General features: G+C 36.8%; 4 protein-coding genes across 5 annotated transcripts; 1 reads left to right on the plus strand and 3 right to left on the minus strand.

The window, feature by feature from the left end:
- Positions 1-1,042: 1,042 nt before the first annotated feature.
- Positions 1,043-3,194, minus strand: LOC132792325 (uncharacterized). 2 transcript variants are annotated; one of them, XM_060801641.1, is made up of 3 exons: positions 2,516-3,194; positions 1,681-2,439; positions 1,043-1,620 (listed from the first exon to the last, which is right to left on the minus strand). In XM_060801641.1, the coding sequence occupies exons 2-3, from the start codon at positions 2,141-2,143 to the stop codon at positions 1,112-1,114; spliced, it is 972 nt and encodes a 323-aa protein (XP_060657624.1). In that variant the 5' UTR covers positions 2,144-2,439; positions 2,516-3,194; the 3' UTR covers positions 1,043-1,111. The 2 variants fall into 2 exon arrangements, with proteins under 2 accessions (XP_060657624.1, XP_060657615.1); XM_060801632.1 differs by having other exon boundaries at positions 1,681-3,194.
- A 1,362-nt stretch (positions 3,195-4,556) lies between these two features.
- On the minus strand, positions 4,557-7,218 carry LOC132798306 (uncharacterized). Its single transcript, XM_060810117.1, has one exon. It carries the CDS (start codon positions 7,100-7,102, stop codon positions 4,733-4,735), a length of 2,370 nt encoding a protein of 789 aa, XP_060666100.1. The 5' UTR covers positions 7,103-7,218; the 3' UTR covers positions 4,557-4,732.
- Positions 7,219-7,973: 755 nt separating this feature from the next.
- On the plus strand, positions 7,974-8,515 carry LOC132798307 (uncharacterized). Its single transcript, XM_060810118.1, has 2 exons — positions 7,974-8,077; positions 8,190-8,515. Exons 1-2 carry the CDS (start codon positions 8,068-8,070, stop codon positions 8,456-8,458), a joined length of 279 nt encoding a protein of 92 aa, XP_060666101.1. The 5' UTR covers positions 7,974-8,067; the 3' UTR covers positions 8,459-8,515.
- Positions 8,516-13,779: 5,264 nt separating this feature from the next.
- Positions 13,780-14,437, minus strand: LOC132786032 (uncharacterized). Its single transcript, XM_060792414.1, has 3 exons — positions 14,374-14,437; positions 13,997-14,314; positions 13,780-13,932 (listed from the first exon to the last, which is right to left on the minus strand). The coding sequence occupies exons 1-3, from the start codon at positions 14,434-14,436 to the stop codon at positions 13,780-13,782; spliced, it is 534 nt and encodes a 177-aa protein (XP_060648397.1). The 5' UTR covers position 14,437.
- Positions 14,438-15,446: the final 1,009 nt, after the last annotated feature.

A 15,446-nucleotide genomic window follows, 5' to 3' on the forward strand; every position in this document is an offset into this window, starting at 1 on the left:
AAGGATACATACATATATATTTTACTTGATCATCATTTGTTATTTATTAAAAACATTTGTTCACACTGAATAGTAATTAATACGTTTCAAGTTAGTTAGCGATAATTGCATCTATTGTTATTGTTTACAATTTCCATAAGTAGATTATTAATTAGTTTATTTATTGAATGAAGGCAACTGGGGTAAACCAAATGGCTTAAGCTCCTTCAATTCTAGACAGTTCCCCTAATAATTCGTCGGCATGTTAGCAATTAAAACTGCATAGTTGAGAGCAAAAAGTGGTGTCAACTTTTGTGTCTGCGGATACAAGTCATAAACTAAATGATATGAAATGGTCATTGACGAGAAAACTTGCCATTGGTGCGGAACAAGCTGCAGAAGAGAGCAACACGTTGAGACCGTTATAATGGCACACAAGGGGCATTATTAAGTCACGTACCATCGTGTGTAGCTGACATTTTCTTCAATTATTGTACTTATGGTTTCTTTTCGCGTTCTCTCGCCTCCACTGTATTTGTTGCTTTTTTTTTGTGCGCCGCCTTGTGAAGAAGTATGTATCTGTCTGGGCACTAAATGAGTTGTGGCTTTCGAGCGTGTGGTTCACTAAGTTCACTTAAAGAGTTGGTTAATGTTTGATCTTGACACATATAATATGTAGTAAGTAGTTAGGTTACCGCAAATCATGAGTTTTCCGAATATTTGCGATATTTAGCTAAATTATACATTACTCAACATAATATTCTAATTCCTTTTCTATAAAGCAAATTTAATTTTAATTGCAATTACACAATCTCGCCTATTTCATTCAAATTTAACGACCATTTTAAATCTAACAGGACTCCATGCTGTTAACAGAATCTGTTAGTTTACAGCATCTGTTAACATTGACAGTCGCGAGTGCAATCGATAACTTACGTCACTTACACTTATCGTTTCTTTCTGCGCACGTAAGAAGAAGCAGCACTTAATTGGCGCGACGTAGACATTTCAAAATTGTGTTGCACGCTAAATATAATGGGCATCATTTTGAAGAGTTGTGACGGCGTTTATTTTATTTGGTAAGCATTCCAATTAAGTATTTATATGAATGAAGTGGAAATGTTTGTAATTGCTAATTATGAGCAGCATACGCGCGTCGCAGTGAACGTCTTTTGCGTTTACCAACTACGGGACCCAATCCTCCACCAACTCCCGAGACTGTGCCCAGCTGGAGCAACAGTGGATTACTGACCAAGGCAGCAGCTATGCCAAGTACAGCGGCACTGGCCAAGGGAATGAGGAAACTCTTGGCAAGCAGCGCCTTTTGTGACAGCTCTGGAGGTCCCTTGTGGGAAGCCAGATCATGTGGCTCCAGATAAGCGTACTCGCCTCCAGTGCTACCATAGTGCGAATGATGTGACACATGACTGGGTCGAGAGCCATACACATCGAATGGTATGCCAGCCTCGGAGCTGCTGCTTCCATAGTAGCCACCTCCGCCACCGCCATGATGACTGCCGCCTCCTGCTCCAACGCCGCCTGCGTACTCATATGGATGTCCTTCGTAGGCGTAGCTGACAGGTCCATGAGTGCTGGGCACATGCGATGCAATACCACCACCTGCTCCGCCTCCATAATGACCTGGCGACAAGAGTTTTAAGTGTCTGCAGTATTCACCATATATTATATTAAGTCACTTACCCACACTAATGCGCTGCTGGACGCCAGCTGAATTGCGCCACTTGTTGTATGCATCACTGAGACTCTCACCCACGCTGCCCAGCTGCTGTCCACCACCTCCACTCACACTGCCAATGCCTGTGGAGCCAACGTAGCTGCCCGACCCAGAGCTGCCTGTTGAGCCTGGTCCCCGATAGAACTCCGGCGGCGGATCGTAGCTTTTGGCTATATTAGTGCCAGCATAGTCCACCTCCCGTTTATTGGTATTCCCATTGCCAGTGTTGCCATTGCTTGGCTCCCACACCACTGTACTGCTGGAGTTTTGTGTCCAACTCGACGGCACACCGAACAAAAGGAGTAGCCAAAGGCTTCGCGATGCGAGTAGTTGACGTTTGAATCCGAACATTGCGACTAAGTTCGCTTCAAGCGATGTCATCGACTTTATAAAACATGGCACCCCCAATGTTGTGTATTGTTGCAACATTCGAGGGGATTCGTGTGTACTGGCGACAAATTGCGCTTTGGCAATTTAAGCCTGAAATTGTAAGCGTCTTTTTGTCGTCGAGTACGCGACTCCAGTGGAGACGCATCGCTGCCTGCCTGTCTCTTTGTCTCTCTACACATGGAGGAGGCGACACTCGCTGCAAACCACTGAAGCAATTAGTGTCGCCAAATGCCAAGTTCTTTCGCCAGACGGCGGCGCAAGTTGCTTGCGCTTGGAGCAAACATCTAAAGGGGGTTCAGGTTGGTGGTTTCACTTTTCCACACAGGTTCCATTAACTTGGCCAGCACGCGTGTAGTTGCCAATTTGACGTCAAATGGTTAATGAAATAAAATGCAAATCGTAAATAAATACCTTTTGTAACTGCCGCGCCTTATCTAGCGAGTGATCTCGTGACACGATTGCTGGCACGAGTTAACAACATGTTTAGCAATGGAATGAGAAGAGGCAGAGATAGATATCATAACAAATTTAAAAATACTTAAGGTATTTATTCTGACAGATTGGCAATGTAACGCTGTAAAAAAGGTATATTTTGTAGACAAAAAATTAACTTAACTTTTATTTTTATTACTAATATACAAAATCAAAAAGCAAACGTAATGGTTGCGATTAAAAAAATGGTTGAAGTTACTTAAGAAATACTTTCATTTGTCAAAGAACGCCAAATACAGACGGGTCTTGGTTGCTTTGGCTGACAATCTTATATTTTTTGTACATTTTTGTATATTTTAAATGTAGTACAATATCGACATACCAAACATAACCTTCGGTATATTCAAGTATTTTTTGTGGCATATTTTTCGAATATGGTTTTATTTACAGATGTGAGTATCTCACAGTCGACTGTAGATATCTTACTTGTTATATTATTTTTTTTATTTTTCAACACAATTATGACTGTTAACATTACTAGTCAGTGCTTCAAAATTATCAAACCGCCCTCGCAGCATGTTCAAAATTGTTTTGCCTTTTTAAAAATAGTTAAGAAATTAACGCCGTTCGTCTTCGTTGCACTCACTAAAAGCAAAGATAGCAACCGTCGGCGAAGGTGAAAAGTAATACTGACGAAAAAAATTGGCAATTTGTTAGAAATTCGTTTGCCTATTTTTAGCAATGAAAATGCAAAATCTGTTGACCTTGCACGCGCTGCCATTTGCTATTTGGCACTCGCTATTGTCTCTTGCCAATTCCACAGTTAGCAATCTTGGCACACACCTCCAAATTGTGTGATTCGGTAGCCCGCAGTCTGCTGCCATCTGCTGCCGCTGCCGCCTACTGTTTGAGTCTTGACGTTTGCCGTGTTGACGTTATCACAAACATGGCACGAACCGGGACTATCAGTGTTTTCAGAATTTATATGGCATTTCGACGAAGCGCACTATCAGAGTGCGATACATGGTGAGAGTTTCAGGGAAATGAAACAATTTTTGGCAAACCTTATCGCAGATGACAATAGATTGATTAATTTGAAAGGTGACGCGCCGAGAGCGCATGCGTGAGAAATGACGATGATTAATGATCATGTACGATCATTACGTAGTTTATGTACGCAAAAAAATACAAATGAGTTCACATATCGCTTAGGCTGTACTTTGATCTTACGCATGGTATGGTATGGTATGTTAATCTTCTTTTGTTGTGGAAGTCACAAAATTAATAGAATTTTAATTGCATGCTTAAGAAATATTACTTTTAACACGTCGTTAAATGTATATCTCTTTATTTTTAACTAAATTTAAAATTTAATTTTAAAATGCTTGATTACAGTTTGATATTTTATAGTAGACGTTCGATTTAAAACTCCGAATTTAATAGTTATTTTCAGATGTATTTAAATTTTAGCTTTACTACTCTTTTTATTCAATATGAATGTGAGCAAAAAAAAATACATTTGAAGAACATATAGTATATGTAGGAAAGACAGTAAATGCAGCACTCCGAATATTATTGTAAAGATTCTTTCAAATTATATTATTTAAAAAAAAAATCGTAATTATTATTTTTTTAAGTTGTATACTAATACTTAATTCTTTCTTTACAGTTGTTTTAAATATTTTTACATAATGAGATAGTGATTAATTTAAATTTTAAATAAAGCCTAGACCAATAACTTGGAATTTGTTGAAATAAAATGACACATATTAAGAAAATATTTGTCTTTCTAAGAAAAGAAAGTTATGGTTGACTTTATACAGTCCTTAAATTTAATTCTATGATTTTTGATATTTAATCTTATTTAAATTAGTATCACCTTTTAATTTAATTTTTCAACGAAAAAACTGAATTTACATTTAAGACTCCATTTTATTGCTTAGAGAAAGCTAGAAATTTAACACTAATTTTACACTTCTTAAAAAATAAATAGATGAAATTACAATAAATTTAGATGGTTGTATGAAAAAATATATTTTCCAATAGAGATGAAATTCGTTATTCAATATTACAGATAAATTCTTGTACTCTTTTTTCGAATATAGTATGTGAACTGAGCCTGCAGTGGTTAGTGGATCATTTAATGGATTCATTACCATTACCATTAAGTGATTCACTCCCCACGGCCCGCAAAGTTCACCTGCTACTGCGAAAGGCAACCATATTGCGATAACTATTCGGATCCCAGAGGCGATGTCGCACAAAGTCAGCCTCTTTGGCCGGCAAATAGGCAAAAAAGGTGTCCGTAATGGAGCCCTCGAGATTGGAATAGCCATGCATGGCCATCCAGATGAGGCGTGACGCATCCAGCGCTGCCTTATTGAGTGTGCTGTGGTATTCACTCTGCAATTGCCGCATGTGGCAGAGAGAGTGCAGGTATTTATCATACGACTCGATGGTTTTGCACTTCTTGATGACCGACATATTTGGAAGTGGTACTTGCATTTTCGCAGTCAGATCATTGTTGATAATATCCATGCTTTTGGCCATATTCTCTAACTGGCGATAGTTATAGGTCTTGCCATAACGAGCTGCCACCCAATCGACCAGAATGGGCATCATGTGGGCATTGGGCAAGGTGGCGAGCACATACTGCGGATCTTTTCGGAGTATATCGATAGCAATTTTCAGTAGTTTCACTAGCATTACCACATCGTCGGGATCAATGGACTGCACATGTTTGAATCCATCAGCCGGCGACTTGTCACAACTCCTTACGCTCACTTTTCCCGATGAACTGCAATCCCTACCAGCGCATAGACGTGAGGATCTTTCATCGCAATCCTTAACCCCATCCTGTTGCTGCTCAACTGTAGCTGCAATTTCTACTTTTGTTTCCTCCATTGCCTTCTTGAGTGCCGCAATGCAATAGCTTCTAATGATCGCGCTGGCATCGAGCTGCTCCCCCGCCTGCGTCTGCGATTGCGATGCCTCCGGCGGCTTATATATCTTAAAGTAATCCCACTGCAACACACCATTCTTCATGGTTCGCCTGGAGCAAAACCTATCCACCGAAGCATCTGATGTCTCACGAGCTGCTGCCAGCTGACAACGGTCCATATCAAGACGCGGCAACACAACCTTCTCCAACTTGCCCTTACTATTCAGTACCTTGATGAGACCCTCGATGGGTGGACAGCGATCCGAACCCTTGTACTTGAGCCCCTGACCACAATAGACATTCGAGCCCAAAGTATTGCGCAGACTGCGCACAGTGTCGGGCGTGATCAGGCGCAGCAGGTTCTCGGTGCCCATTTGCAGCACCCTCACCGGTTCGTCCTTGTCCTTGACGTCGGGCGGTGGCTCGCTGACCGTAAAGTCTATGTCCAGCAGAAATGAAAAGTCAGGTTTCCGCTGGGGTCGACCCTTAAAGTCCAGCTCAAAGCCCAGCTTGCCGCACATGGCGCAACCGGCACCAACACTGCACGGGCCGCCGATGAGACGTTGCAGCTGCGCCAGCTGAGTACGCGCTTCCTGACGCAGCTTATCGGTCGCCGCTTGTACATCATGCTCCAGGTGGCAGATGATGCGCCGTCGCCGTTTCTCGTCTTTATTGCCGCTGAGCAAATCAAGGCAACGCTTTGCCGTCTCGATGGTGAGTTCCTGCTGCTTGCGGGCTGTTGAAAACTCCAGCATGCGATGCACATTGCAAGTGGAACGCTCCAGCGGCATGCGACTTCTGCTGAAGAGTGGATCTAATGCAGCCGACAGGCAGTGCTTGATAATGCGTTTCACTGGCGACAATTCGTACGTGGCGAACCAGCGCGATTCATTGGGAATGCGATGCAGCTTATCGTTGTAGTCATTGTAACGCGGAAAGATAACCTGACGATCCCTGGGCGTAGACATCATTGCCATGGGCACATACGGTTTGGGTCGCAGTTGTGGTATCAAATACGGCAAGGTTTTATCATCCGCAGCTTTTTCTTTGGTCCGCACTGTTTTGCCTCGTTTTCGTGCCTTCTTTAGCATTTGATCGCGCTCCACAAATGACATACCCTTGTCGACCACAAATGGCGGCGGTGTTCGACGTCGCAACCACCTCTTCCGCTTGGCTTCCTTCATGTCCTTGGCACGCTGTATTTCCTGGTACTTTTTCGAATACTCCGCCGTTGGCAGTATCTGGTCGAGGGCCCGCAATGTGGTCTTCATATCCAGATGGGCAATAGCCGAGAGTATTAACTGCTCATTGGTGGAGTATTCGTCTCGTTCATTGCTCAGATCATGCGACGTCTTGTAGAAGGCTTCCCAGATAAACCAGAGAAAAGCCAGATCGCTTTCCTGGCTCAGCGACATGGTGGCCTTAATCTGTTTGGCAGTGAGCAGCGGCTTCAAACCCAACAGTGCGAGGCACTCACGAACGCGATATGTCGACCCCTGTTCAATGTCGTCACGTAACGCATGTAACAAATTGTTACAACCAAGTATCTGCGTAACCGACATGCCGCGCAGCCAACGCAACGACCTCTCCAGTATTACAAAGGCACTGTACTCGGACGCCACCATTGTAATCTATTGCATCTACTTGTTATCTGTTTACAACACACTTCAAATACCTACTATTTGTTCTCAAATTTTTCACTTCAAAATTTTGTCACCTACTTGGGATGATTCCAAATTCAAATCAATTCTTTTTAACGATTCTTTTTATCCCTCTTCTTTCTTACTTTCTTTAACTTTTCTTAAAGATGCTTATTATTTGAGGTTCCATTTATTTTTTCTATGTTATGCTTATATATATATTGTACATTATTATATTATATTATATTGTACTAACTAACTTCTCTTCCTTAATCAATTTCTTATTGATATTTCACTTAAATTCATAAATTTAAGGCGAACTTGAAAAACCCTTCTAAAAATTGAAAGTATGCATTTTTTTCTTTTTAAAATTAGATGTTGTCCATTTCCCAATAAAAATAATAGACATGAAACAGTCTTGTCTTAGATATTAAAGAGCTTATTTCTATAAAGCACAACTAAAACTAATTACCCTAGTTTTTCTAGGGTTACTGGATATAAAATACTTCGTGGTATTAATATCCTTTTATTTCATGAATGTACATCCCCCTAAAGCGTTTGTTTATTTATGATCTCATTGAGCGTAGCACAATTTGGATTAACTAATCAACTAATTAAGGAGCAAATAATACTGTCAAGATAGTAGGTCTGATTTAAGACCTCGGCAAGATTATTGAAAAACGTTTTCATGTTCCGGCCAAAATAGAAATTATCAATGCAAGAACAAAAGTAACAACAACAACAGCAAAAACAACAACGAGGGCTACATTGTCAAAAACAACAACAAAAGCGTCAGCAAAGAACATGAACATGACATGGCAAGATAAGTTGGTATATAATTAAAGAAATAGTATTACCGATATCAGACGGCACAGTCGAGTATATAAGGCTCGCCATTTGGCTGGCAGAAGCACATTCAGTAGCATTCACTTCTCTGATTCTAAGCAAACATGAAAGCCGGTGAGTGCAAAATACGCAATACTCGCATTTGTGCCAACAATTTGGGAATACCAACAACACACTTCTTGATTGTTGATTGATTATCATTCTTTCTCTGATTTTTTACTTGCAGCAATCATTCTTATCAGCCTGGCCATGCTCATCGCAGCCGTTTATGTTACAGCTGAGTGCGATCCCGATGCCGAAGGTATTCCAGACTGCGCATCTCTTCTCGGCGATGCTGCTGGCACTCCATATCGCAACAACTGGGATCCTACTCATTACTTCGAGTGCGACGGCTCAACGGTTGTTCGTGAGGCATGTGGCCTTGGTACAGGATACGTTGAATCTTCCAAGACATGCGTCAACTGGACTGTCTGGGAGTGGGAGCCAGTTTGCTAGAGAATACAACTGAACGTCACATGAATAAAGATTTTTAATGATTATTACCAAAACAAATGTGTTAAATTTCATTGTTAAGCTAGGCAAGAAAATTACAGTTCCTTAAGAATATATGTTAGTGTTCCATAAATGCTATGTCTATATAAATGATGACAACGACAATTAACTATGCTCGGATATCAGATATTCCTACTACAGGAAATAATTTAAACACAAAATATTAATTTGTTAAACAAATTTTTATTATTATTATTATCACAAATCCTCCGTAAATGTAAATATTTTTGCTTACTGAACATCCAAATAAAAGCCAAAAAAAAAAATAAAGCAAAACAGTGCGATATTATTCTTAAAATATACCAAATTAATATACCGCAAAAATACTTTTAAGAAAATATGCCAAAGGCTACATTTGGTATATTTATTTTGTATTATTTTCAAATATACCATAGAATGCGAAATATACCGGATTGTCACCCACAGCAACTAAGACCCATACTAAGAGACATTATTGCCCATACAAATGTATTTCACAAATAACTTCTACAGTTTTTATCTGATCTCAGGAATCTAAAATACTATTGTTATTATTAAATCGTGGTTATTATTATATCGTAAAATCGTTACTCTAGTTTTGAAATGATGCTAGTTTTTCGATTTTTGTTAATTTGCGGGTGCAGAAATATGCGTGACAAAATTTTGAAACAAACTTGATCTGCTATCGAAAAAAATTATAGCATTATCTCTTATAGTCACTAAGATCTACATAGGTTTTCATACGGACAGACGGACATGACGGACGTCTCGGCTGTTAACGCTGATCAAGAATATACAAACTTTATAGGGTCGGAGATGCCTTCTTCTACCTGTTACATACATTTCCTCCCAGCACCAAGTTATAATACCCTTCTACCCTATGTTTAGCGGATATAGCAACAACTTAAATAATACATAGTTGATAAATATTTTATTTTGATTCTTAAGCTTTACCAAATTAACATACCAACAAAAAACTACAATATATCCATCGCTATATTTGGTACAACGAAATATTATTATATTTATAATATGCGATATGCAGTTGCTGTTCCTTATCACATACAAGTTAGTATTAGCTAAGCTTAAACTAATTTTTCTTGATAACAAATATTTTAAAAAGTTGAATTCATATAATACATATAAAAACCAATAAAATTTTAAGAAATTAAGAAATTTATATTTTTTACCTCATGAATAGTAAATTAAATTTTTGGAAATATTTATTGTGGATCGGTAATTGAGGACCCCAGACTTAAAATTAAAAATATTCAATTCACAAATCTTCTTCAAAGACATAATAAACGTTGGTAATAAATGTTTTTTTCTTATCAAATATCCATGTAATGTTTAATAAATAATCACCAGTTGGAATTATCAGACCTAATAAGTCAGCTCGTAGATAAAATCCTTCTATTATCTGATCACCCTATAAAAACAAAATGGCTTACAAGAATATATTCAAGAACTTATATCTAAAACTTACCACATAAGGGCACGTGTGATTAAGGTTACTGAATTCCTTAAACAGATTATAAATAAGAATCATAGCGGGATTATACATTTTCTTTACGAATCGGCAGGCGACAATATTGAAGTTATAAAGCCACGGCTTATAACCGTTAGCTCTTTTGAATATTTGCATATTAATGATAATATCGCTACACGGATGCAGAATCGTACCATTGAAATTGAAAATTATTTTATTGCGACTAATTGCATGCAGTCGACATTTATTTATGACTACAAATGACTTGTTGTAGCTTTCACAAACTACATTTGTCATCTTAAATACGACTGCATCCTGTTCAATAAGAAAAGAACGAAAATACAGCGTATACGTTATATATTCATATATGTACTTACATTGAAAATCAGCTTATGGATTACCAAAAACAAAAATATCACATATGCAATGCGTCTTCTTTGCATTCTGCTCTTTTCTAAACTAAACTTTTAAATAATGCAATATGGTATATTAATGTGTAGGCTTCAAATTAAACTTATACAGCTAGCAATCTAATTTATATGAATATAGCCAATCAAAAACACATTTAACATTATTAAATTGACTATAATTTTTGTAATTATATAATTAATAATTTTACTAATTACATTTTCTAAAATATGGAACAATTGTTCATAATGTTAGTATTTATCAAGTAGATGATAATCAAAGCTGCAATTAATGAAAATATCACAACAATGTTTTCATATAAGCAAAATATTAAAAACTAGATTGCAATTTAAGAAGACTTAAGTCTTAGATATTATTGGTAAAATAAAAATTATCAATGCAAGAACAAAAGTAACAACAACAACAGCAAAAGCAACAACGAAACCTACATCAATAAAAACAACAACAAAAGCGTCAGCAAAGAACATGAACATGACATGGCAAGATAAGTTGGTATATAATTAAAGAAATAGTATTACCGATATCAGACGGCACAGTCGAGTATATAAGGCTCGCCATTTGGCTGGCAGAAGCACATTCAGTAGCATTCACTTCTCTGATTCTAAGCAAACATGAAAGCCGGTGAGTGCAAGATACGCAATACTCGCATTTGTGCCAACAATTTGGGAATACCAACAACACACTTCTTGATCGTTGATTGATTATCATTCTTTCTCTGATTTTTTACTTGCAGCAATCATTCTTATCAGCCTGGCCATGCTCATCGCAGCCGTTTATGTTACAGCTGAGTGCGATCCCGATGCCGAAGGTATTCCAGACTGCGCATCTCTTCTCGGCGATGCTGCTGGCACTCCATATCGCAACAACTGGGATCCTACTCATTACTTCGAGTGCGACGGCTCAACGGTTGTTCGTGAGGCATGTGGCCTTGGTACAGGATACGTTGAATCTTCCAAGACTTGCGTCAACTGGACTGTCTGGGAGTGGGAGCCAGTTTGCTAGAGAATACAACTGAACGTCACATGAATAAAGATTTTTAATGATTATTACCAAAACAGAAGTGCCATTTCATTGTTAAGCTAGTCAAGGAAGTTATAGTTTTTTAAGAATATGTTAGTGCTACATAAATGCTGTCTATATAAATAATGATAACGGCAATTAACTATGCTCGGATATCAGATATTCCTACTACAGGAAATAATTTAAACACAAAATATTAATTTGTTAAACAAATTTTTATTACTGTCTACAAATTTGTGAAGAGTCAAAAAAAAAATTGAAGAGCGGATGGAATTTATAAACATTCCGTAAAATTTTTTACTTACTCCAAATAAAAACCATCAAATAATCACCACTTGGCAGTAACAGACCTAACAAATAAGAAAGCTACAGTCGAGTGTCCTCGACTGTGAGATACCCGTTACCCATTTTTAATAAAAACAAAAAACCGGGGTATTCTTCTCAAAATATACCGAAAAATACTGCAAAAATACTAAAAATATGCCAAACTGTATATTTTGTACATCGATATTGTACCACAATCAAAGTAATCCACAGACGGCACAATACACCAGCTTCTCAGACAAAGTAACTAAGACCCTTGGTAAGTAGACTTTTTGCCCAGACAAAAGTATTTTTTTAATAACTTCAATTTTGATCTGATCACAACCAAATTTTCAGGAATCACAATAATAGTTGTTATTGTATATAACCAAAATTCGCGACTCTAGCTTTAAAATGTCTCTCACCCTATGGGTAGCGGGTATAAAAACCTAAAGCTTCGAACAGTTTGTTCTCCTAAATTATGATATCTAGCTCTGAAAAGCCGAATTTGTTTACTTGAATACGACTGACTCATCTAACATTTATATATACAATATATAATATATATCCACATACTGCGATGTACTATCTCAAACCCCCATTGCAAATCTGCTTGTATGTTATCCAATAACAATAAAATAATTGTATTCATGTTCATGTTAAAAATTGTCCATTACAAATATAGTTGGTGCAATAAACAAAACGATTTGAAATCAACCAACCAATAACTCATGTTTTTAATAAGTATTAAATTTATAAATGTAGATAGAGATGATGCACGCAAATACCAACTTAAAACCTTTAACACCCTTATTAACCAATAACTGAAGAGAGTTAAGTCATAAATGCATATAAGATAAGGTAGGAAAATAATGGCATAGGTTTTTACCTCATGTATGGTTGATTACATATTTTTAACATGTTAATTATGGAACGAGAATTGAGGATTCTAGATCGAGTGGAAAATATTTTACTACAAAAAATAGATGAAGTAATAATTTTGAGAATATTGGTCATATTTTGCTATAAGAATAAAGAAAGTTTATCTGAATTAAAAAAATTACATAAAGTTTTAATATTTACATACGAGTATATGCTTAAAAGGTATCTTCAGATATATACATACTACATATATTACTGTGGGCAAAAAGAAAGCTGAATTTTCAATTTTTCCTTGAGTTGCCAGGACTGTTGATGACATCTTGGCCAAATTTCATGTGATTGTCATTATCAATAATATATTTACGCTTGTGTTTTCCAAACGACCAAGAGTGAATTTTTTAATTTTTACAATGTCTGATTTAATTGAGTGCCATTAAATTTTGTTTGCGGAATGAAATTTCGGCTGCGGAATTGTTGAGGATGTTGCGGAAGGCCTTTGGCGATTCTACCATGTCACAAAAAAATTTTTATAAGTGGTACAAAGACTTCAAAGAGGGTCGAGAACGTGTTGATGACTTGGAGCGCTCCGGACGACAATCGACGTCAACAGATGACCAACATGTCAATGAAGTGGAGTCGGTTGACTATTAGAGACCTTACTGATATGATCGAAATATATAGAAGGATCTGTGAAAACCATTTTGAAAGACCATTTGGGCCTACGAAAAGTCAAATCTCGTTTGGTACCAAAAACGACCAATTTCTGTACACGTTCTTCTTGACCATTTCGCCAAAAATTTGACTCATATCGTTTTTACAACCACCGTATTCGCCTGATTTGGCTCCATGTGACTTCTGGCATTTCCCAAAACTGAAGAGACCACCAGATTGAGGAGATAAAAGCTGAATCGAAGAAAGGGCTGATGGCATGTTTCAAGGATTGGAAAAAACGTTGTCATAAGTGTATTTTATCGGAAGGGGATTACTTTAAAGGGAATGAAATTGATTTAGAAGAATAAATACAAGTTTTTCATTTTACAAGCAAATTCACCTTACTTTTTGCCCACAGCAGTATACTGACATACTGTGAACTTAACTAAGTTGGATAAGAAAAACAACATATATTCTATAAAAATAAAAATGAAAATTTCAAAATTACAATTCACAAATCTTCTTTAAACGCAAAATAAATATTTGTAATTAATGTTTTTTTCTTATTAAATAACCAAGTCATTGCCAATAAATAATCACCTGTTGGCATTGTCAGGCCCAATAACTCAGGACGTAGATAAAATCCTTCTACTACCTGGTCACCCTTCAAGAATAGAACAATTTACAAGAAAATATACACAAACTTATAGAATATATATAAAACTTACCACATAAGGACACGTGTGATTAACATTAGAGAACTCCTTAAACAGGTTGTAAACCAAAATAGCAACGGGAATATACGATTTCTTGACGAATCGACAAGCATCTACATTCGTTTTAAAAAGCCATGGTTTATAACCGTTTGCTTTCTTGAAAATTTGAGCCTCAATAAAGATATCGTTACACGGATACAGAACCGTTCCATTAAAATTAAAAACTGTCTTATTCCGGCTGATTGCATGCAGTCGACAATTATTTATGACTATCCACGACTTGTTGTAGCTCTCGCAAACTGCATTCGTAAACTTAAATACGACCGCATCCTGTTAAGAAAAATATAATTTTTCACGAACTCTAATATCCAATATTATTAAAGACTCACATTGCAACTCAAATTGAGAGTTATCCAAACCAAGATTCCAGAAATAATGAATTTTGTTCGCATACTGTCGTATTCAAACTGAACTTTTAAAACATTTAATGCTACATTATATTGAAAAGTTACTACAAATAATCTATTATTCGTCTTATCAGTAAAAATCAGTCACTCAAAAACACATTAAACATTATAGTATAATAAAATATAATATAAAGTAGAATCTAATTTGAATATATATGGGAAATGGTTGATTGAAATCAGTCAACCATAAAGAGTCGCATAGCCATAGCGAGCACACTCGACTGATGATTTCTTACTTGTTTTGAATAATGTAAAAATTTGTGAACTTTAAAGTCACAAAAAAAGATTATCCAACATTTTTATTTAAAAAAAATGTATGTATGCTTTATTAATTGAAAAAATCCGAATTTCACAAGTCTTCTGTAAATTCAAAATAAACATTCGTTACAAATTGTTTTCTCGTGTCAAATAGCCAAGTCAAAGCCAACAAATATTGACCAGTAGGAATTGGATTTAACAAGAGCTCAGGTCGTAGATAAAATCCATCAATTATTTGGTGTCCCTTCAAAAACATAAAGTTAGAAAGTATATTCCTTATAGTCAAGGTAATAAAATAAAGCTTACCACATATGGGCACGTGTGATTAAAGTTGGTAAACTCCTTAAATAGATTAAAAACGAGTATTGCAATAGGATTATATGATTTCTTGGCAAATCGACAAGCATCTATAGTAGCCTTGAAAAGCCATGGCTTATAGCCGTTGGCTCTTTTGAATACTTGACCTTCAACAATAATATTTTTGCATGGATGTAGAATCGTTCCATTAAAATTGAAAGTATTTTTAGTTCGACTAATTGCACGTAATCGGCAATTGTTGATGACCATCCATGATTTATTATAGCTCTCGCAAACCGCATTTGTAAACTTAAAAAGAACTGCCTCCTATATAAAAGTATTCCAATTAAATTGGGATAATTTTTCTCGAAATGATGTTCTACTTACATTGCTACTCAGCTTTTGAGTTATGATAATAAGGAACATACCAAAGTTGATCA

This window comes from Drosophila nasuta, chromosome 2L (assembly GCF_023558535.2).
Source record: "Drosophila nasuta strain 15112-1781.00 chromosome 2L, ASM2355853v1, whole genome shotgun sequence".
NCBI classification, from domain to species: domain Eukaryota; kingdom Metazoa; phylum Arthropoda; class Insecta; order Diptera; family Drosophilidae; genus Drosophila; species Drosophila nasuta.